Source organism: Sinocyclocheilus anshuiensis, unplaced genomic scaffold (genome assembly GCF_001515605.1).
Source record: "Sinocyclocheilus anshuiensis isolate Anshui unplaced genomic scaffold, SAMN03320099.WGS_v1.1 scaffold162, whole genome shotgun sequence".
In the NCBI taxonomy this organism is placed as follows: Eukaryota; Metazoa; Chordata; class Actinopteri; order Cypriniformes; family Cyprinidae; genus Sinocyclocheilus; species Sinocyclocheilus anshuiensis.
In genome coordinates, this window is record NW_015542351.1 from 1,263,013 (window position 1) to 1,287,232 (window position 24,220).

Here is a 24,220-nt window from a genome sequence, read left to right on the forward strand (position 1 = left end):
TCTCCATGTCCTGCAGAGCGCGCTTTAGCTTCCACTCTCCGCATAAACTATTGCATTTGCGCCTAACAGCGCTCATTTATCTAGGTTAAATGTTTAAATTAATACTGTGAAATGCATGAAGTGTTTTTGTCTGTTTATTTTAGGCAAGTCTTGCTGGTTTGAGAAGGCTAAATTGATCAAACATAATGCTGAACTGAATGCCACTTGGTCGTTCCTTTAAAAAACTAAAACTTGAATTTAACAAACATAAAATGTTCCAAACATATTTCTAAATTAAGCCAAGACGCTACACCACTGATTATAATATAAACATTTTCATCCTCCTTTCTTCTAGGACCACTCCTATGCATTGCCTGCAGATCCCACTGGTCTAAAGGCCCGACTCAGTGAAGCCTTGGCTAGGGTGGAGAGTCTGGAGCGAGACATGAGGAACATGAAGAAACGAGAACAGAGGGCAAAGAACATGGGGCTTGCTCTTCTAGTCTAGAGGACCTGAATGGAAAGAACCTCATAAATGAAGAGTCGAAACACAAGCTCAGTTTCTACTCAGGGAAAATGACAATAAAATGTTGAACTGTACGGCGGATGAGTTTCATGGATGCCAAGCCTGGCCTTAAAATGATGTTAGATATGTTGATATGTATATTTGATTTGTCTATAGTTCCAGTGTGTATATATATATATATATATACAGTATAATATAGATATAGTATGTATTATAATGTATTATTGCAAAATTGTCTAATAAGAAATATTTAAAGTGTGCAGTAAATTTAGCTTGTTTTGTTCCAAAATACTGTTTTTCTGACTGCATTACTGTAATACTGTTAGCATTAAACTAAAATTCAGGAACTGTTAAATTCTGAGAAAAATAATGACATGGATCTTCAGTGTATTTGGGTTATAATTTTGTAATTTTGATAAAAGTGTATTTCAGGAAATGTGTTTTTGCAATCTGGAAAAACTGCAGTACTTTATATGTCATAACAAAGCAATGGAAAACTTTTTCATAACATGTACATTTACAACTATTTCCATATATGGAAACTATTCTATATATAACATAGATCACCCACAATAAGTGAATTGATTATATTGTTACAACGGCACCTGTCAAGGGGTGGGATATGGTAGGCAGCACGAGAACCGTTCTCAAATTTCATGTGTTGGAAGCAGGGAAAACAGGCAAGCGAAAAGATCTGACTTTGACAAATACCAAATAGTGGTGGCTAGACGACTGGGTCAGAACATCTCTAAAACACCAAGTCTTGTATTGTGTTGTTTACCTAGGGAGAGATGGCAGCAGATGCAGTATGGGAAGAAGGCAGACTGGCAGAGGCAGTGTGATGCTTTGGGCAAAGTTCTGCTGGGAAACCTTGGGTCCTGGCATCCATGTGGATATTACTTTGACACATACCACCTACCTAAAGACTGTTGCAGACCACCGTTAATAACCACAGTTAACACCATGTCATGGCAATGGTGTTCCCTGATGGCTGTGGCCTCTTTCAGCAGGATAATGCACCTGCCACACTGCCAGAAAATCTCAGGAATGGTATAAGGAACATGACAAAGTGTTCAAGGTGTTGCTTTGGCCTGCAAATCCCCCAGATCTCAATCTGATTGAGCATCTATGGGATGTGCTAGACCAATAAATTTGATCAAAGGAGGCACCACCTCGCAACTTGTAGGACTTGGAATGGGTGTCAAATCCTGCTTCTGGAGGGCCAATGTCCTGCAGAGTTTAGCTTCAACCAGCTCCAAAACACTTGCCTGGATGTTTCTACACTGTAAAAAATTTTCACCCTTCAACTTAAAAACATAAGTTTTGTGGCTGCCTTAAAATTTTAAGTTAAATCAACTTAAAAGTACAAGTCATTTCAACTCACTAATTTAAATCTTGCCTAGTGCTGAATTGTTTTATTGAAGTTCATTTGACTTTACAATATTTGCTGTTTCAACTTAAGTTCAAAAATTTTAACATGAATTTTCTAGTTATGATAATGTAAACTTTATTTTAGATCCAGATAAAAAAAATATACTACATTTGATTGAAACATTTAAATTTTATTTTTTTCTTGCAGTGCTTATAAACAGGGTTTTAATATTAAGAACAGTACACAACCTGCCTGTGCATGCTAATGTGTGAATGCCAGTATATGTATACAAGAAAAAAAAAATAATTATGTAGGGAGAAAAAAAATAAACTTTAAAGTGGTTCAAATATTGACTTATCTTAAGATATAGTTTATACTCTTCATTTGGTACAGAAATGCAAAACTCACCCTTCATCCAGTCTCAGACTCACAAGCGTGTGCCTGTAAAAAAAAACAAAAAAATTATTAAACTTAAATTTACTTGTAAACAACACGCACACAAGCAAAGACATTTCCTATATAACAGCCTCATAACCCTTTAATAACCTGAGTTGCCTAAAAAAAATATTAAGATGGAGTTGCCTAAAAACAATTATCAAGATGGATGGTGATCCTCAGTGTAATGTGCTCAGTCATAGCCTACAAAGGGAGGTAAACGGGGAATTGTTGGTTACTTGCTAATTACAGTTTAGCCCAAAGATGTAAGCTACACAACACTTTTACAGACTTTTTGTTCATGATTAAAATATGACCGATTCATACAACATAATGCGTTTGTTTGCATTTACTGTTACCTGTAATCTGTTACCAGAAAGCAATTTGCAATCGTAAAATATATGATGATGGAAATTACATTATATATAAAATATATGATGATGGCTAATAAAATAACAAATGGCACAGAAAACGAGCTTGTGAGGAACAGATGTAACGTTAGGCCTACAGTTGTTCGTCTGAAATTCCTCCGCGGTTTAGTTAGTTCGCTGTATAGTCTGTCCGTGTCTCCTTGTTTGATGTTGCACTGCGATGTCTCATGTTTCAAACATGAGTCTAATGTCTAGATTTGCTGAATTGTTTTTTTTATTGGAAAGGACTCTGATATTAAATTCATGTACAACCGGGTAATTTGACTCCTGCGCATGAATCCATGTTCAGAGATTTGGCCGGTTAGTGCCAATAAGCTACAACTTAAAATGTTAAGTTCACTGAACTAAATTGGGCTCCTTGAATTTCAGTAACATTAAACTGACTTTAAAAATCAAGTTGAATCTAGTATAACTTATAACAAAAAGTTGAAATTGCTTAAATAATATTTATGAGTTAAAGTAACTTAAAAACACAAGTTGTCATGGCTTTTTCATCATATCATTTTTTACAGTGTAGTCAGTCTGAAGACCTTTATTAGCTGGTTCAGGTGTTTAATTAGGGTTGAAGCTAAACTCTGCAGGACACCCGTGATCTAGACATGATCTGCTACTTAAGTCTCGGTGCCAGACCACATGCGCATTCATGGGTACTCCGACTGGTCTGTGGCTACGCAACCCCATGCGCATCAGAGTTTGAGGCACTGTGTGTTCTGACAACTTTTATGGTCAGCATTATGTTTTTCAGCCATTTAAGCTACAGTAGCTCTTCTGTGTGATCAGACCAGGCCTTCGCTCCCTATGTGCATTAGTGAGCCTTGGGCACCCATGACCCTGATGCCAGTTTACCGATGTTCTTCCTTGCACCACTTTATGTAACTAACCACTGCATACCAGGAATGGTATGACTGACTCAACTCAGGACCTAAATTAAGAAAGAGCATTTTTGCCACCTCATTTCAGAAGTTCATCACATGCCCTTGCATGACATTTCATAAGAAACAAGTAATATGGTATTTTTTTTTTTATTGTTGGTATATCATTAGACCATAATGCCAGTTAAAAGTAGCTTAAACACAGTAATACACCTTTTCAAAAGAGCATTTAAACAATCTCTAGCAATACATTTTGAACTAAGTGACATCTTGCTGTCTTAACGTTCATTGGTATCAGAAAAATGGCTGCAGGCTTCTTCTATGTCTAAACTAATTCAGCCAGAAGTACATCCATTATTTGAGAGCAATGCAAGGTTTTGTGTACTGTATTAATACTGACTTCAAGACTTTAAACTGACAGGTTTTCAAATGTACTCAATGTAAAAGCAGTATCATATCTCTCTTTATATCAATTACAAATTTGACTAAGGAAAATGCATTTTAAGAAACTTTAAAGCAATATTGGTCTACGTGAAGCCAAATTTCTCTGTGGAAGTAATGGCAACTTGAAAAAAAAAAAAAGTAGTATATGCTTCTTTTTTTGCAGTATATGTGTTATTAAATATGCTTCCTTCCTTCTTGCACAGCTGTATTCACCACTCCTATATTGACTTTACAGAAATACATTTACAAACCAGGAGGTGTTTTATCATTTTATTTGTATCTGGACAAAAAAAGAAAAAGAAAAAAAAACACCTCAAACATTTGTTCAGAATTGTTCATGTAAATGTTTGTGTGACATGTTCAGTTTGTGTGTCCGTCACTCATTCATAGCGTCGGTAAAGTCAAGTCAGTCACAGTATGGGCAATTGTAGGCAGAGGAGGAAAAGAAAGAAAGAAAAAATATTTAAATATAAATACATTTAAAAGGAAAGAAATGACCAAACCAGGATACAATATCCACCTGGGCATGTCTTAATATTGTGTATGAAAAGTACTTAACAAACATGTAGCATTGTAAACACAGGTGAGTCAGCATTACTAGACACAGCCATATTCATCGGCTCCAGGTTTGGAAGAGAAAAAAAGTCTCCAAATGTCAACATCTACAAGATCTAGGACGGAAGACCATAAAGACTCAATTTCACTTATTTGTGGCCTTTTGTAAATATTTTATTGTTTTCTGCACTTCTCAGAAGTTATTTTAAGGAGTAAAGAGCAGTGCAAGGACTGCAACTTTAAACTGCCAATATAACAATATAAATGTTAAATTTCTGGTTTAAATGTAGTTCATCGAGGTACACAGATCATATGACACCCAGATTTGTTTATATATATATATATAAACTTTTGGCTTCTTAACGCGAATGTCCTTAAATGAGAACAAAACATTTGTGAAAGAGGCCTGAACTGATTTGGATTTGCTGTAATTGTGCTACGGTTACTTACAGAGGGAAGTCAGACTTGAAACAACATAGTTGGGTCTACATGGTCAGCTAGTGCGCTCATAAACAGGACACAAACACACACAAAAAAAAAAGAAAAGAATTTACAGAGTTTTTCCTTCAATCGTTAGTATCCTTCTCACTTCCTCTCTGCCAATAGAACTACGTCCAAAAGGAGCACAAGCGAAGCAAACCGTACACACTGAGACACCATTTCAACATTGAATTGGCCTTGGTTTAAAGTATTAATTAAACTAGCACAATAAATTATGCATTTTTATCTTTATACCTTTGAGTTTACCAATTTGGTGTACAAACAGACCATCACATCTCTAATGAAACTGTGGCAGGCAATGTAACCTCTAATTTGTAAGATAAGAAAATAGAGCAGCAATATTTGCACAATATATGTACACATTCAAGTAAATAAAATAGGAAAAAAAAAATCAAAGACAGATTGATACGACTCAGCCTCTTGTCTTTGTTGGTCTGATTGGCACTTTTGTGAATAGGAGTGCATTTCCATTAATAGATAATTTCTTTGCTTTTATTTGATCAACATATGAACCCACCCAGTGGTCTTGTAGACCATTAGATATATTTTAATAAGCATGGTTTACTTACTTTACTAAATATGTTTGGAGAAGGAAAAGACTTCTAGATACTAGTCAACCAAACACAGGCTGCTGCTCTGTTAAGAACAAATGCTGATATGAGCGTCGCATCACTTCCTTTCACTTCACAGAGCATTCGTCAGTCAACGTCTCGCTTTGTTTTCATCGATACAGGCCCGTCTTAAATCAAAATACCCCTAGCATTCACCTAGAGAAGCACCCTTCTGTCAGTGTATTATGGAGGTAGAGGAAAAATGCTTCCATAATGACAGGAAAAGTTTACTCACAGTTTTTAAGTAAACCGAGAGGTTAATATTGAAACTTTTCATTCCCTCTGTCTGAAATCCACAGCAGTCAAACATCAAACCCAGGTGTGTTCAACTTTTAGTGCATCAACTCAAAAAGTGCCAAAAGGTGGAACAAATCAACATGAGAAAAAAAAAAAAAGATTTTTGGAGATTATGGAAGTCATTTCCCCTCGGTTTTATGCTAATCTGTTTGTGTACATGTTTATGAAGTGTATGCTGGTCTTGTATGCATGTGTGCGAGGTGTGTGCAAATAGAACATAATATCTATATATATACTTTTGCCCATATATTTCATTATTTAAATAACCATTCCTTGCCATACCGACAGCACCTGCAAAACTACAGAAACCGGAACTACTCCATCTAATGAGCGCAAGCTAATTGTTGAATGAAGATCTGGCAAGGGATACAAAATGATTGTTGATACCAACAGAACACCATGCAAAACCCCAACATGCACATACTGAGGGCTGCCCTGAACAAACCTTGAACCACCCAGAATTACTGTGCTGCAATTAATGACGAGAATAACAGAGCAGAATTAAGACTCCATCACGTGCATCACTCCGGACCTCAGATATGTGTCTGCTTCCCCCAGATCACATTTCAAAGTTAAAGCCTTTGATCAAAAGAAGAGTTATTCATAACACTGCACACCACGAACATCCTACAAGTAGATATTTCACCCCTGCCTGGTTAAGAAAAAACTAAACAAAAGGAAACTGGGCATTATCTTTACTAAATGGGCTCTTTGGGCCCCACTTTTCCAGTCATTGTCTCTTAACAGTAATGACTTTTTATGTTAGGCTACTCTTTTACTAAAATACCTGGATTATTTCAACATCACCCACCACCACCACGTCAAATAGACTACATAAACTCCACACCCAGCATGGTCTGAAATTAATACTAATACTAATACTAAGAGAACTGAAACGGCTTAAGAAATCCTTTGAAGAGTGCTTAAATCCTCATGAAACGCATCTGCAGATATTATGCTAGAGTTTTGTTTATAAAGGATGGGCATATCAAACACAACCAGGCTTGTTTAACTACCAGGATATGAATAATGAAAAAAAAAAAAAAAAAAAAGATTGGCTCTAAACATTCATTTTCAAAATTTTTCCCTTCGTTTTTTCTCTATGACACCCAGATTTGTTTATATATATATATATAAACTTTTGGCTTCTTAACGCGAATGTCCTTAAATGAGAACAAAACATTTGTGAAAGAGGCCTGAACTGATTTGGATTTGCTGTAATTGTGCTACGGTTACTTACAGAGGGAAGTCAGACTTGAAACAACATAGTTGGGTCTACATGGTCAGCTAGTGCGCTCATAAACAGGACACAAACACACACAAAAAAAAAAAGAAAAGAATTTACAGAGTTTTTCCTTCAATCGTTAGTATCCTTCTCACTTCCTCTCTGCCAATAGAACTACGTCCAAAAGGAGCACAAGCGAAGCAAACAGTACACACTGAGACACCATTTCAACATTGAATTGGCCTTGGTTTAAAGTATTAATTAAACTAGCACAATAAATTATGCATTTTTATCTTTATACCTTTGAGTTTACCAATTTGGTGTACAAACAGACCATCACATCTCTAATGAAACTGTGGCAGGCAATGTAACCTCTAATTTGTAAGATAAGAAAATAGAGCAGCAATATTTGCACAATATATGTACACATTCAAGTAAATAAAATAGGAAAAAAAAAATCAAAGACAGATTGATACGACTCAGCCTCTTGTCTTTGTTGGTCTGATTGGCACTTTTGTGAATAGGAGTGCATTTCCATTAATAGATAATTTCTTTGCTTTTATTTGATCAACATATGAACCCACCCAGTGGTCTTGTAGACCATTAGATATATTTTAATAAGCATGGTTTACTTACTTTACTAAATATGTTTGGAGAAGGAAAAGACTTCTAGATACTAGTCAACCAAACACAGGCTGCTGCTCTGTTAAGAACAAATGCTGATATGAGCGTCGCATCACTTCCTTTCACTTCACAGAGCATTCGTCAGTCAACGTCTCGCTTTGTTTTCATCGATACAGGCCCGTCTTAAATCAAAATACCCCTAGCATTCACCTAGAGAAGCACCCTTCTGTCAGTGTATTATGGAGGTAGAGGAAAAATGCTTCCATAATGACAGGAAAAGTTTACTCACAGTTTTTAAGTAAACCGAGAGGTTAATATTGAAACTTTTCATTCCCTCTGTCTGAAATCCACAGCAGTCAAACATCAAACCCAGGTGTGTTCAACTTTTAGTGCATCAACTCAAAAAGTGCCAAAAGGTGGAACAAATCAACATGAGAAAAAAAAAAAAAGATTTTTGGAGATTATGGAAGTCATTTCCCCTCGGTTTTATGCTAATCTGTTTGTGTACATGTTTATGAAGTGTATGCTGGTCTTGTATGCATGTGTGCGAGGTGTGTGCAAATAGAACATAATATCTATATATATACTTTTGCCCATATATTTCATTATTTAAATAACCATTCCTTGCCATACCGACAGCACCTGCAAAACTACAGAAACCGGAACTACTCCATCTAATGAGCGCAAGCTAATTGTTGAATGAAGATCTGGCAAGGGATACAAAATGATTGTTGATACCAACAGAACACCATGCAAAACCCCAACATGCACATACTGAGGGCTGCCCTGAACAAACCTTGAACCACCCAGAATTACTGTGCTGCAATTAATGACGAGAATAACAGAGCAGAATTAAGACTCCATCACGTGCATCACTCCGGACCTCAGATATGTGTCTGCTTCCCCCAGATCACATTTCAAAGTTAAAGCCTTTGATCAAAAGAAGAGTTATTCATAACACTGCACACCACGAACATCCTACAAGTAGATATTTCACCCCTGCCTGGTTAAGAAAAAACTAAACAAAAGGAAACTGGGCATTATCTTTACTAAATGGGCTCTTTGGGCCCCACTTTTCCAGTCATTGTCTCTTAACAGTAATGACTTTTTATGTTAGGCTACTCTTTTACTAAAATACCTGGATTATTTCAACATCACCCACCACCACCACGTCAAATAGACTACATAAACTCCACACCCAGCATGGTCTGAAATTAATACTAATACTAATACTAAGAGAACTGAAACGGCTTAAGAAATCCTTTGAAGAGTGCTTAAATCCTCATGAAACGCATCTGCAGATATTATGCTAGAGTTTTGTTTATAAAGGATGGGCATATCAAACACAACCAGGCTTGTTTAACTACCAGGATATGAATAATGAAAAAAAAAAAAAAAAAAAGGAATTCTATAAACACAAAATAATGAAAAACAAACCAGGATCAAAAGAATAAGGATGAAGACCAAGATTTTCTGATTTTAAATAAATGAGAAAATTATCTTATCTTTTCGTGAAAGGGCATTACCTCCCCATAAAAAAAAAAAAAAAAAAAAAAACTAAAATCCAGCTCTCTTGTGTGTGACAGGGCAGTGGATATGTTCCCCTGTGTGAGACACACCTCAGTGAATAAATAAATCAGTCTGTGTCACGGGTCGAAAATTTGCTTCACCCAGATATGAATGGTTGCACTCTGAGTGTTTCCGACGTATGTTTTAGTACCGGTATGGGGTGCAGGGATGGGTGTAAAGGGAAGGGGCAGCCGGGAAGTGTCTGAAGGTTGGTTATAGCTGGAAGCCATCCATGGGGGCCTCCTGCTGCGGGAAAAGAAACTGCTGCTGGTTCTCATCCACCTGTGGTGCCAGACTGGCATCCTCTTCCTCTGCTCCAAAATAGTGCTCGATGAGGTCAAAGGCTTTCTGGTAGATCTCCTGATTTTCATGACTCTGTAGGAACTCGATTTTGTCCAAACCTGGCAAGAGGAGAAAGAGAGAGAAAAACAGCGATCGTTACATAGATTTCTTTGATTGTTTTTTATTTATTTATGTTTTTTTATTCAGCAAGGATGCACTAAATTGATAAAAAAAAAAGTCCCAGTAAAGACTTGTATATTGATAAATAGAAAGCTCAAAAGATTTGTTTTTACCATACACAAAAAAAAAAATTAAAAGAAAAAAAAATAAAAAGAAAAAAAAAAAAAAATCAAGCAGCACAACGCTTTTTAACATTGTTGGAAACACTTTAGATTAGGGAACACGCTCACTATACAAGTTTTCCCTCAATAAACTCCTAATTACTGCTTATTAGGGCTGTCACATTTTTTTTCCCGAATTTCGAATATTTGTCGAATTTAAAGGGGTCATATGATGCTGCTAAAAAGAACATTATTCCGAGATGCTATGACGATGTAAGTGTTGTTGCATTATAATGTTTTTGTAAGCCTATCCAGTTGAAGCCACTAGATGCGGCACTGCTGCGTTGTTCATTAAAAATATATCGGAAAAAGAGAACATCAATGCGGAGAAGATCTTGTTCACATCAAAACTCAAACCAAGCCGTTCACACAGAACACATATTTTGCACATTTTCCTGAGGGACATCTATTACCGTTGCACTCGCATCTCGCACAAAGGAGCCGCATGTTTAGAAAGCCATACAAAATGTATGCAAGTTTAACTTTGAAAAAAACATACATTGAGACTTTATGGCAGGTTTTTTCCCCATCCCATTGCATCACGTTTTTAAATGAAAAATGCACTCTGTGTGATTGGCTTTCCGCCCTTTGTATTAAACTATGCATACATACATGATGCTGTTGTTTATAGTTGTTTAAGCAACTTAATTATAATTGGTTTATAAACATTATTTGAAACATTATGCACTTTTTTCCACAGATAGTCATGTTATCTTATGCTTTGAATAAACGTGCATTAGTAATATTTTGCTCGATGCGCCCTCTTGTGGCTTCAGGAGAGAAGCCAAAAGCTTTTCTTCACCCTAACTGAAATTATGCATTTTAAATTCGAATATAATTCGAATTTTGATAATATTTAAGTACAAAATTTTAATTTAGTTTTTCAGCCATTTTGACAGCCCTACTGCTTATTGATAGTAAGGTAGTTGCTGTAGTTGTTTAGGGATAGTAGTGTAGGGTTAAGGGATCTTAAATATGGTCATGCGGAATAAAGCATATGTTCTTTATAAGTACTAATAAACAGTCAATATACTCGTAATATGCATGCTAATAAACAACTAATTAATATAGCGTTCTCTAATTTTGGACTGCTAATTCCAAAAATAGTGCCGTTCCCCAAATCCTTTGCCATTTTTAAACATATTTTTGACACGATATCTCCGAAAAAACACATGCAATTGTAGCAATAGTTTGGTGAAAATAAATGTTACCATAGGCTTCCTCTATAAGACTGCAGTAAGGGTTGAGGCCGCTGGCGTTCTGTTTGGCCTCCTGCTCTCCCAGTCTGAGAATGTTCTCCAAACCATTCAAAGCCACCAGTACGATCTTGGAGTCCATCACAGTCAAAAGATCACAAAGAGGTTTAATGCAGCCCAAATTCACCAGATACCTACAGAAAAGAAACAGGTAAGGGAATAATAAGCAACAGCATGTGTCACCATATTCTGTCTTAATTGAATACGAAATGCAATCCAAAAAACATTGTGCTTGGAATACTGCCCTCGAAAATAAAGTCCAATAACTGATTTATTTTTTGGCACAGAATATTATGTATTCCCTCTTCTGCTGCTTTGTGTAATTCGTGGAATGAATCAATTTGTAAAACTAGCCATGCACCAGTATGACTGGGACAATATTTGTCCTTCAGTACTTAATTTCTCAGAAAATAAACAATTTAATTTCCCTCAATACAAAAAACTGAAGATGAGAGAATTTATATTTGGCAAGCCATGCCCATCAAATCACGGTGTAAAACAGAATCTGCATTTCAGATTTAGACACACAATGATACCATGAGCACGGGTCAAACATCCCAAGTTCAGCAAGTGAACAAGCTAGCAACTGGCTCCAGTTTCCTTTCTTATTCACTGATTCTAAAAAACATTTAAGCAATGTGGAACGTGGAAGGACAGGAGGAAAGCTAAATCTATTTTTATTACAGCCAAAACTATCTTTCAGTCTAAAAGTAGACCAAGAAACATCTTAAATAAATGATGAAATAAAATGCCTTGGACACAATCCAAAAGTAAAGCTTATTCATAAAACATCAATAATAATGTCAAGTCATAACACCACACTTATGTAACACTCCAGTTAAAAACATGTCTCGTACATTATAAACACAATTAGATGAGATCTTATATGGTAAGTTGTTGCTACACTTATGCCAAAGGAAGCACTCAGTAAGTACACATTATAGGCTGATACATTTAATGAAGCACTGTTTTGGCTGTGGCTAAATACCATAAGTGCATGTCTGATAAAAACTGCAGCCATTTGCTGTAAGTGTGCATAGTGATACTTTAACACTTTAAGCACACCGCTACTTTCAGACTGTGCGATCTCACTAGACGGCATGAAAACCACACTGCAATTCAAACTGGATAAACACATCACAAGTGCTCCCTGGTGACAACTCCAATATTAGCGCTTGTGCTGTGCCATGCTAATAGCCTTCTGAGAAGGCCCAACTTGGCCAGACGGGCTTAAATGGGCTCCCATACTAAACTTAAACTATCTTGAGAATTTATTTCTGAGGTCAGCTCTAACTCAATTATATCTGTATTCTCCCTCAACCAATGATGTCATGTGACTTGACTACTGTGACTCAAAAAGCAAGACATATTGACGATCAGGAGTTTGTGCACACACTGCTGCTTATTTTGACCAAGAACCACCCGCACAGACAAAAAGAGGCTGTCTGACACATACATGTAAAGAGGGTAAATATTCGAGATGCACCAGTCGACTGGCCATCAATCGTAACCAGACATTTTGAGGTTTATATGAATGCATCTCTGAAGGGAACTGACAGTCCGGAAAATTTTAGCATTTTCTTGCATCGCTTCTATTCCACAAGTGCCATCTACTGTCAGAGAGTGAATTTACATTTTCATTCAGCCCATCTGTTTTTTGTAACATAATTTCACAAAGATAAAGTCAGACTGTTCAGACACATTCGCAAAAACATCTGCTCATGCTAAATGCATGTAGCATCTTTGTTTGGATCATGATTAAAATGCAATGTTTGCCTCTAACTTCAAATTATATTTCTTTTTCTTTAAGGCCAGTTTGGTCTGTAATAGAGCAAGATGTTCTCTTTAATTTCTTTGTTGTTACTTGCTTAAAGACAGAAAGCAAAAAGCAATCTGTATCGGCCGATTAATTAAAAACAAAACAAAAAAACAAACAAACAATAGGAAATCAGGATTGGCCATGAAAAATTATGTAAATATGAATGCAAAGCCAACTGTAGGCCTACAATTGGGTCTTTGACCAATAATTCAATTCAAGTTTATTTGTATAGCACTTTCACGATAAAAATTGTTGCAAAGCAGCTTTACAGGAAATTAAGTTTCTACAATATATTTAGTAGTAGCTTATCAGTGGTGACTGTCAGTTAATGTACATATGGCAGAAATGTATGGTAAAATTCAGTTAATGATGTAATCAAACAGACGATGAACAGCAATGATTATATGTTGCAATCAAACTTGTACTTGTAAATAAGAGGGTAAACGAAGAAGAAAAAGGTAAAAGAAAAAGGAAAAACCTACTTTAAAAGACATTCTTAGATTCTTATACATTCTCATTCTTAGTTTTTCATTCAGTTTTGAAAAATGTTTATACAATTTATCAAACGTTTAAACTGAATTACTCATTTTCCGTACACACTGAAAAAAAAAATCTTTATTATTATTTTAATATTTCAAAGATAAAAGGTATTTTTTGTAATTCTCTAGGAAGTCGCACCACATGACATTTTACAGCCTGAACTACCCTGGCCTTGTCATCATAAGGTCAAATTATCTGATATTTTAGGTGAATCAATGACCTTGATACACAGTCATAAGGGTCAGCAGGGGTCCTCTCCATGATATCAGTTCCTATGTTGTTATTTGATCAGCATGTTTTGGCGTGCAGCTCGCCAAAAATGAGCGCCATGTCAATGACCTGATTCTCAAAGCGATGGTAAATGGTATGCCAGGCTTTGTGACAAGTTTGTCAGAAGTCTGAATGCTTAAGATGCTTAAAACAAGCTGTCTGTAAGCACATGCTCAGAGCTCACCTGATCTGCTCAGGTGTGCCACCTGACGTGGCATTAGTGATCGCCCACACCGCCTCCTTCCTGGTGCGGAATTCTGCTTTCTGTAGGATATCTATCAAGACTGGGAAGATGTTTGCATCTATTACGGTCTGCAGAAGATGATGATGACGGGTGAGAAAAAGAACACAGGATTAAAATCATCCTTAAATCCAAAAATAAATCCAAAGTAGACACTATAAACAGGACCACTCCTTTGAAGGTTTGAGGGCGCAGCCGTGCAACCCTGCCGCACACGATAAACAAGCTGAGCCCTGTGAGTGTGCATCTTGGTAGCAGATGTGGAGTGTGGGTCAGGATGTACCTGAATCTGCGCTCTGTTTCCCGCTGTGATGTTGGAGATAGTCCAGCAGGCCTCCTTCCTGATGGATTCCTTGGCACTACTGAGCAGGTGCAGGAGGCAGGGGAGAGCTGAGCAGTTCAACACCACCTAGGGCAGAGAGAATAGAAGCATAAGGAGACCATCCATCTCCTTTTCGAAACCAGAGATAATCATACATGAAGACGAAGAAACACATCTGCTCACATACTAACACACCTGTGTCTGAATGTCATCTCCTGTAACAATGTTTCCAACGGCCCTCAGAGCAGGAGAGGCCACCTTGTAATCGGTATGCCTGCAAGAAAAGAGGAAAGAGGTCATCAAGAACAGCAGTTCTCAAACTTTTTGACTCAAAGGTCCCCAGTTGTCCAACACAATATTTGAAGGCCACCTGATATAGACCTTAGTCAGGGTAGTGCCATATTTAATTTCTGACAGGAATGAAAACAAGGCTGTAAAGTATAGCAGTACAGTGTGAGCTTTTATTAAACAATATACTGATTATTCAGCTGATGAAACGTCTTTCTGAAAAAACTTTCCGTAGACAAAAACTCCATAAAACAGTTCTGAAAGGTGAGAGTTCTGAAAATTACATGATTTAGAACCTTTATACAGAGCGTGCCATTATAAAGACTGAAAGTCTATCCCTCACAGCCTTGTTTTCGTTAGTGTTAAAGGGGTCATGAACTAAGAAATCAAAATTCCCTTGATCTTTTGACATATGAGGTCATTGTACTATAAAAACATCCTGTAAGTTTCAGAACTCAAAACTTTCTCGTTAGTCTAAAAACAGCTTATATTGAAGCCAATCTGTCAAAACTACAGGTTGTGGAATGTGCCACTTTATGACGTAATAGTGTGGCTAAACCCCGCCTCCGCAGAAGATGATCAACGCCTGCTTCTACATCACTGCCTGTTTAGCCCCGCCCAACCAATTCACGCATGTAGTGTAAATATCGAGAGAGGCAAATGCAGGTCTACACAGAAACCAAATGATAAAGATGCTCCGAAGACAACAAGACGCTGCGCAGTGCCAAGTTGTGGAAAAACACAGTCTTAGCATCGCCTTCCTTCTGATCCCAGCAGAACTTGGTCCTTTGTTCACTTCATTTTACCGCGGATTAATTTACAGTCAAGGCACAAATCGACGCAGGATTTTCAGAAAGATTGAAACTAAAAGACGATGCTGTGCCGACTATATTATAAATAGAACAATATATTATATAGAAAAATTTTCCCCCAATAAAGACAGTTATTTATAAGAAAAATTATTTCAGTATGCATCTTGGGTTTTTTTCCCCGCATTTTAATGTAAATTAGAATTTCATTATCTGCAGACCTGTTGGATGTTTTCTGAGAACCACTGGTTTAGGTAAAGCTAGGCCTGGACGATATGGCCAAAATTTATATCACGATATATTTCTTAATTTCGGTCGATATGATATAATTCCGATATCGATATGAACACTATTTACCTGAAATAGAAATCTTTTGTAACATTATAAATGCCTTTATCATCACTTTTGATCAATTTCAAGCATCCTTGCTAAATAAAATTATTAATTTCTATAATTTCTTTCCCAAAAAATGTATAAAAATTATACTGAATGGAATAGTGTATAATGTTACAAAAGCTTTTTATTTCAGATAAATGCTGATCTTTGGATCTTTCTATTCATCAAAGAATCCTGAAAAAAAAATGTACTCAACTGTTTTAAATATTGATAATCAGCAAATCAGCATATTAGAATGATTTCTGAAGGATCATGTGACACTGAAGACTGGAGTAATGATGCTGAAAATTTAGCTATGTATGATCACAGGAATAAATTACATTTTAAAATATATTCGAAATAGAAAGCAATTTTAAATAGTAAAAATATTTCAAAATTTTACTGTTTTTGCTGTACTTTGGATCAAATAAATGCAGCCTTGTTGAGCAGAAGAGAATTCTAAATGTGTTTAAAAATCATATCACTGTTATTGAAAAAAATAATATCGCGATACATATTGATATTGAATTATTGTCCAGCCCTAGGTAAAGCTCAAATAAAGTTAAAAAATCTGTCGATACACATTCTGCTACTGTAATACTAAGCTAGAAAAATAATGTGAAATCAAATCAGATCCTATTTAAAGTTTGTTTTCACAATCATTTGGAATATAGCTCATAAGTCAATTATGACACTTTGGCCTTATGTCCTGCTGAAAATTCAGATTCACATTGAAATATGTCATTATGGAACTTAAAAGTGTAGCAGTTTCAATATGATTTAGAAATGACAATTTAGTCATAATAGCGGACTCACATGAGCAGCTCCACCAGCCTCCTGCAGACCCCTGAATCAATAACTGCTTGGATCTTCTCATTGGGCCCATCAGAGAGATAGGACAAAGCCCAACAGGCATCAGCCAGCAGGTCTGAATCACTGCTGAACAAAAGACGGGACAGCACAGGCAGGCATGGAGACACCTACAAGAGTAAAAGACAGCTTTCAATATGAAGTCTGTGGATTAAGTGGCACTTAGCGTCTAGATTGATTTATAAAAATAAATAAATACGTAAATAAAAATACAAAATAAAAAACACAATGCACAATGACATGACGTCACTGATAGTCATGTGTAAAAACAATCCTTTCATTTGATACATAATAGTTGAGATTTTACTGAAATGTACACTACTGTTTAAAGGTTTGGGGTTGGTAAGATTTTTTCAATGATTTTAAAATACTTTTTTTTAATATATATATTTGCATTTATTTGATCAAAAGTGCAGTAAAAACAATAATATTGTGAAATTGTAAAATTGAAACCAACCGTTTCACCTTTTGACATTTGCGTCTCATTCACAAAGCTAAAATCAGACCATTCTGTTTTTGCTTCAAATTTCGAAATTATACAATCTAAATAACATGTATTTAGCATCTTTGTTTGGATCGTGATTAAAATGCAGTGGTTGCCTCTGATTTTAAATGGAAAAAGCACAGCCAAAGTCTTAGTTTGTTTGTATGAAGAGATTTATTTTATTTGTATTTAATTATTTGATTTGGGATTTGTTTTAAAATTGTAGGTTAGTTTTATTATTTGACCTATTTCAATTTCACAAAGAAATGTGCAGCATTTTGTTGGAGAAATAATAAAAGGACACCTTTTCATTTATAATTTGTCTTAGATCTCATTTTGTTAAAAAGAAAAATTGTGAGAAAATTGTATTGTGAAATCAGTATCGTGAATAACGATACAGCCTGAACTACCCGGTTGAGTGAATCGTTACATCCCTATATGCTACTAGTTTTTGATGTGGTATCAAAGACGTATCTGTTATTTTAATAATAAAGAACCATATTTTTTTGCTGATCTGCAAAATGATCCGATCTGTTACTCAAAATCTGATATGATAATGCAATATGATCCAAGTCGTGGGTTTTGTGATCCGTTGCACCCCTACTCTCTTGACTTGTTCTTTGAAGAAAAAAAGCAATCAATTAAGTTTTTAATCATGCTAATTCCATGTAAAACATGATCACAGCGACTCATTTCAGTGCATGTCTCTTTAAATAATAATGAGCTACTGTTCGCCCCACCCCTCTCATCCGTGGGGCGTGTCGACACAAGACACGTGAATTGCTGTTTTGGACTCCGTATATGGCTCGGAGGCGGTCTTATTCAAATAGCTAGCTATCTACATAGAAACCGGCTGCAAACTGAAACAGCTCGCTGGATGACAGTTTCAGACTCAAGATAGCCCATAACAAACTGGCTGCCTGTTTTCTTTTCAGCTTTTCTGAGCTGGCAGACATGCCAGAAACCTTGAATTTATAACTTTACATGAAGAAACTAGTTTAGCTTTATTTCATCACATCTCACCTGTAAAGTGCAATTGGTACTTTTCTGAATGAACTCAACGAATCTATTCACAACTCCCGGTGTGCTTATAACCTCGTCAATAGGAGGGTTTGGTTCTGAACAATACGAAGATTGATTTATTAAAACTCAGACACGCTTCTAGGCAACTCCAGACATGTGTTTGTGCCAGATACCTTTGGAAAGCAGTTTTCTGAATCTCTGTGTTGTGACCAGTTGTAGTTCAGGATCTTCTGAGAAGAGCATTTCAACCATGTCTCTTGTAATTACTCCATCCTAAAAAACACATAGGACAAATTTGGTCTAGATCAATGACCGTAATTAGTGTTCGACCCAGGTTTGCACCTCTGAGAAGTCCAAATCAATAGTGCTTATTGAATTAAGGAGTCATAATGCACTACTAACAACAGACCCAGTGTTACCTCTGCCTGTAAGTGACATAATGGGAGAAAGCAAACTATGCATTTGGGTTTGAACTCACTGGTGCTGTGGTGGAGGAGATGTAGGAATCCGTAAGTGGACTGTCAAACATTCCCCCTTCTTCACCCAGCAGCTCCACATTTCTCCTCTTAAACAGCTGCCAAGAGAAAAAGAGAGAATCAATAGTGCAAATTGCATCAATTGATGTGACAGTTAAAGTTAACATGAAACAGCATTCAAAGACCATTTAACTTATGTATCAGCATAGTCAATGTGAAAAGGATGTATGGGATAATGTTACAAAATATTCTTATTTCAAATAATATTTCACAATATTACACACCCCAAAGTTTTGAATGGTAGTGTAAAAGTCATATTAACGGTGGATGATTATGAAGAATTTTTTTCAATGCACCAACTGTGCACAATAAAACCAAAAACATATTTATTAAATTCAATGGGGTTTATTATATTTTCAAGTTACCTTTAAAGAAAAGGTCATGTAGGGAACATGAAAACAAACAAACAAATAAACAAAGCAAGTGGACAGTCACCTGTTGCTCTCGTTTCTGTTTCCTCAGCTGAATGCCTTCCTCCTCCCTTCTCCGACGCATCTCCTCCAGGTTGAGTGCTTTGTTCTTGTAGCGGTTCATCCTGAAATTATCCTTTGCAGGACTTCCTGAAGGCTCTGCAGAACATAATGAATTAGTAACACTTTACAGACATCTCCAAAAACACAACAAACAATTAATAGTCTGCTTTGATCCAAGAAAAACCATGATAATCAACCTCCCAACCACAGCAGTACAATCCAATTGTACAACAACAACAAAAAAGTTTATTTGTTTTGTCTACTTTGGATTGTGTGACATCACAGCTCAGATATAAAATCTTCCCAAGAGTAGTCGAAGGCAGTGTGCATCTGGAATTGCCAAACCTTTTAATTAGAAGCAGGTGTCCACAATCTTGGCCACACAGTATATTTATATTGCATAGTAATTAAGTACACGACAGAACAAATGCCTTTTTTAGAGCTGTCACTATTCCTTGATTAAATTCGAGAAATCTATTATAAAAATTGTTGATTGCATTGACACGTGTCGATTAACTGACAAATTACCAGAAGTGGTGCATTCCACGGTCGAGGATCCATGAAAAGCATTATTAGGCCATTTTCTGAGGCTGCACGAAATATTAAAACCCATTTAAAATCATAATAATGCATAGTGCTATTGTAAAGTTGCTTATGATGTTCAACTGGGAACAATGTGCACCATTCTATCAAATTTATAAGGCAAATCATTTATCAACCTACACCAACACGACACAAGAATACATCAGAATACAGAAGAATATCTTTCTAAATATGCTAACTGTTCAAAAGTTTAAACCCTCACTCTGAGTTTGCATGTTTTGATGTCCACATGTTCTTGTTCGAGGAATGACAGTGGCTCTAGCATTTCTATCATAAAGAAGTGGCAAAATATTACAGATTAAGTGGACATTAAATTGTTCTTTGAAGAAAAAAAGCAATCAATTAAGTTTTTAATCATGCTAATTTGTCCGCAGTGAATTTCAGCCGGTGTCTTTTTTTTTTTTTTATATTCGGGCTACTTAAATTCATTTTGGGCTACCAAAATCTGAAGAATGTCTGCCTGAAGGGCTACCAGCGATTTAGAAATTTTGCGAGCACTGCGGATGCCTATTTTCCACAAGTTGGTATGATTCTTTAGGGTATTCATGAAATGTCTGTAACATACTTTAGTTAAACTTCCTCAATGGACATGTAAAACAACACCCTTTTTAAAAGTGCTGAATTCCAAAGTGGAATTAAATGTTGTTTAGTCAATATTAAACAAGGATTAGATCGTGCTGTAAAGTGTAAAAACAAGTACCAGGTTGTTGGCACCCCTCTGCAGGCATTTGATATATTACACAATGTACAGGTTTTGTTCAATAAAACTAGGGCTGGACAATAATTCAATATCAATATGTATCGCGATATAATTATTTTCAATAACGGTGATATGATTTTTAAACACATTTCCGATATTTCGATATACATTACCAGTGTTTCCCATGCATTGATTTATTTGTGGCGTTTGACTTCGTTGAATAAACATGAGCACTGCACGTTTCAAAATCATAACACAGCACGGGTGTTTTATATGAATGTATCTCTGAAGGGAACCGACTGTCTTCAGAAAAGTTTCGATGACATTTTAATTGTATCTGATAAAGTAGCGTTCATGAGCGTAGCTGCTTTGTTTACAGCCGTTACCGGATAAACCGTTAGTTCCACCGCTCTCACAGCGCCTCCTGCTGGCACACAATCAGTTTGCATTTTAAATAAGCCCGTCTCTAGCAGCATGTTTTTGTTGTTGCTCTTTTTTTTCTGCAGCAACTCAGAGAACTTTTTATATCGTGATATAAATTTTGGCCATATCGTCCAGCCCTAAATAAAACTATATGATAGTTTGCTTTTGATATTTTATTTGAATCAATTATTGCCTTATTGCTATTATATAAGTCATTTTAATGTCTATTGTTCACTTAGGTTTATTTGTATTACCACAAAAATTTTTTTTATCTGATTACTCGATTAACAAAATATTTTTTTTTCTACTTTTAAAATGTTTTATTTAATTTTTTTATTCATTAAAGAATCCTGAATAAAAAGTATCAAGGTCTCCACAAAAATATGAAAGTGCAACTGTTTTCAAAATTGATAATATTATGTTAAAAAGTTTCTTGAGCGGCAAATCAGCGTATCAGAATGATTTCTAAAGGATCATGTGACACTGAAGACTGAAGATCTTGTTATACCTGTCTTATAAGAATAAAGATCTTGATTTGAAGTCTGTGAATAAGGATGCAGAGTTTGTTTTCAAATGGTCAATAAAAATGGCAAAGTACATATTTCTGTCAATGAGTTGCTATTGAGGAAACTAGGAGTACAAGACCTGCACAAACTGTCCACGGTGGACAAATATACTCATGTATCTGGGCATTTTGACAGGAAAAACTGTAACAATTTCAATTGGCGTGCCATCCGCAAGAGTGCACATGTCGTCAGTAGCAAGACGAAAATTAATGTGGAATTGCATAGCTTATTAAACCCTTCCCTTCAAAACATAATGAACGTTGGATAAATTGTTCAGCACTCTCAGCAGCTATCTCCACCTTCATTACTCACTTTGGTCTGTTTGTGCTGAGCACAATGCACTTGAACAGAGCCACCCGGAGTCAGTGAGCAAAACCACTTTTAGTGAGGGTATCTAAATGCTGTTTGCATGAGCAAGCAGCTAAAGCAGCCTGTCTCAGCATTTGTGCAGCACTGAGAGCAGAGGAGGCTACGAATGATGACTGGCTAATGCTACCGAATGCACATCAGGGCACTAACAAACAAAGTGCCTGAGGGTACAGTTTCAGATCTTGGATCCGCTCCCATCCTTTCTGTATGATCTTATTGCACTGCATCTCAGAGGAGGAAAATAACCCAAAATCAGCACTGGCACCATGTGAAGGCCTCCATAACCTTCAGTCAGTAAAGATCTGCAGTTCTGGGCCAGAGAACTACCACAAGTTTCAGCTTGACTGTTAGAAATCAGGCTTCCTGATGGGTGAGGTTTTGGGTGAGATGGGTGAGGCCTTCTTCCCAACATATGGAAGGCTACATTCCAATTTATCTGCTCATGAACAATAGAGGCCATGGTTTAAAGGAATAGTTCACCCAAAAATTACATTTGTTGTTGTTGCATTTACTGTTGTTGCAAACCCATATGGGAAGAACTACTGCATTTTCCGTCCGCCATCGTTCCCTCAGTATTCACATCATTTTTGCCGCGCACACTTTTGCGCTCGTGCTGATGCGGCAAGTATTAAGCGTGATGTAAAAATCGTCATCGGAGGGTGTGCGTGGAGGCTCTTTGCAGACATCCGCATGCCTCCCATTTTTTGTGACTGCATGAACAAGTATGCTCGGTCACTAGGCTACAAAACCACCAACTGAGCATCTGCTGGAAAAACAACATGGATGTCAAATTTGAAGAGAGGCTGTGTGGAGAAGTGTGTCGCTAACCGCACCTCTACAATCCGTCAATAAAACAATATAAAGACAGCCAGGCTTTTTTTTTTTGCCAGGCTATACACCAGAAGCACTCGTACTGAAAGCACCTCTCTCAGTCTCTTCACGTGATCAGTGAAATCTGAAGCCTGGCTTATACTCACAGCATCCGCACAAGCACAAAGGTGCAAGCGGCGAAAATGATCTTCGTGGAGTGGGCGGCCATGCACATTGAGTGCGCGAGGCCCCTTTTCGTGTGGCGGTGAAGCTTGATGTGAAGTTCAAACTCCATCAGGTGCTTTTTGAGCCTATGAGGGAAAACAATGCATAGATTTTTTGCATTGTCCAAGGCTTTTTAAGTCAAGTACGTTTTATTTTTATTGTATAAAAATAGAATTAGAATTTAGATAGGATTTAACACTATTTGCTTAAAGTTGTCTTGTGTTTGATGCAAAATAAACCCAAAAGCTGAAGATTTTTTGTGGTGTACCATCAGTGTCATATCATATTGAGAGTTGTACCGGCAAACTAATTCCCGATGGTTTTAGAGGACAATTACTCCTCATCGCCCCCTAGGGACCTGGTTTCCCCGAATATCAGCACGATTGCAATGTGACACTGATTTTGTACAACAACAGAACTGTTGTGTGTCTCCGGTCAACACAGTGGTGTTTCGTTATTGAATGAATCTACCTTTTTGAACAAAACGAGTAAGTCAATGATTCAGTGACCCATTCATAAAGACAGTGGCCCGGTCCCAAATGGCACACTTCATGTGAACTTGCGATCTTGTGGACTTACAATGGCCGCCGCGTACGTGTGTCCGTTAAGACCACGAGACCGTAGGGTGTCCCATTCGTCATTTTGGCTTTCAGAAAGGTGCTCGCAAGCACCCCCTTTGCGGCCGCTATGCGCCCTCGATGCGCACTTCTGCCGAGCCCGCACTGAAGTGAGCTATTACAATTTCTATTTTAATATATTTTAAAATGTAATTTATTCCTGTGATGCAAAACTGAATTTTCAGCATCATTACTCCAGTCTTCAGTGTCACATGATCCTTCAGAAATCATTCTACTGTGCTGATTTAAGAAACATTTATTATCAATGTTGAAAATCGTTGTGCTGTTTCACATTTTTGTGGAAACGGATACATTTTTTTCCCCAGGATACTTTGATGAACAGAAAGTTCAAAAGAATAGAATTTATCTTTACTAGAAATATTTAGTAACATTATAAATAGGGATGGGTATCGTTAAGGTTTTAACGGTATTACTACTCTTACCGATTCTGCTTATTGATCCGGTACTTTAACGGTATTCTTATCGGTACTTTTGTGTATGTATGTGTATATATATATATATATATATATATATATA

General features: G+C 36.7%; 1 protein-coding gene and 1 pseudogene across 1 annotated transcript in view; one reads left to right on the forward strand and one right to left on the reverse strand.

The window, feature by feature from the left end:
- The window catches only part of LOC107691538 (THAP domain-containing protein 6-like), a 2,218-nt pseudogene extending 1,639 nt beyond the window's left edge, over positions 1-579 (forward strand).
- Positions 580-9,423: 8,844 nt separating this feature from the next.
- The window catches only part of LOC107691539 (importin subunit alpha-7-like), a 26,852-nt gene continuing 12,055 nt past the window's right edge, over positions 9,424-24,220 (reverse strand). The window contains exons 2-12 of the mRNA XM_016490181.1: positions 19,333-19,466; positions 18,840-18,935; positions 18,535-18,634; positions 18,333-18,456; positions 18,181-18,283; positions 16,801-16,964; positions 14,708-14,786; positions 14,474-14,599; positions 14,134-14,261; positions 11,276-11,454; positions 9,424-9,842 (exon numbers count right to left, since the gene is read on the reverse strand). Coding sequence (XP_016345667.1) covers positions 9,655-9,842; positions 11,276-11,454; positions 14,134-14,261; positions 14,474-14,599; positions 14,708-14,786; positions 16,801-16,964; positions 18,181-18,283; positions 18,333-18,456; positions 18,535-18,634; positions 18,840-18,935; positions 19,333-19,466 — 1,421 coding nt within the window. The 3' untranslated portion in view covers positions 9,424-9,654. The remainder of the gene's footprint in view (positions 9,843-11,275; positions 11,455-14,133; positions 14,262-14,473; positions 14,600-14,707; positions 14,787-16,800; positions 16,965-18,180; positions 18,284-18,332; positions 18,457-18,534; positions 18,635-18,839; positions 18,936-19,332; positions 19,467-24,220) is intronic.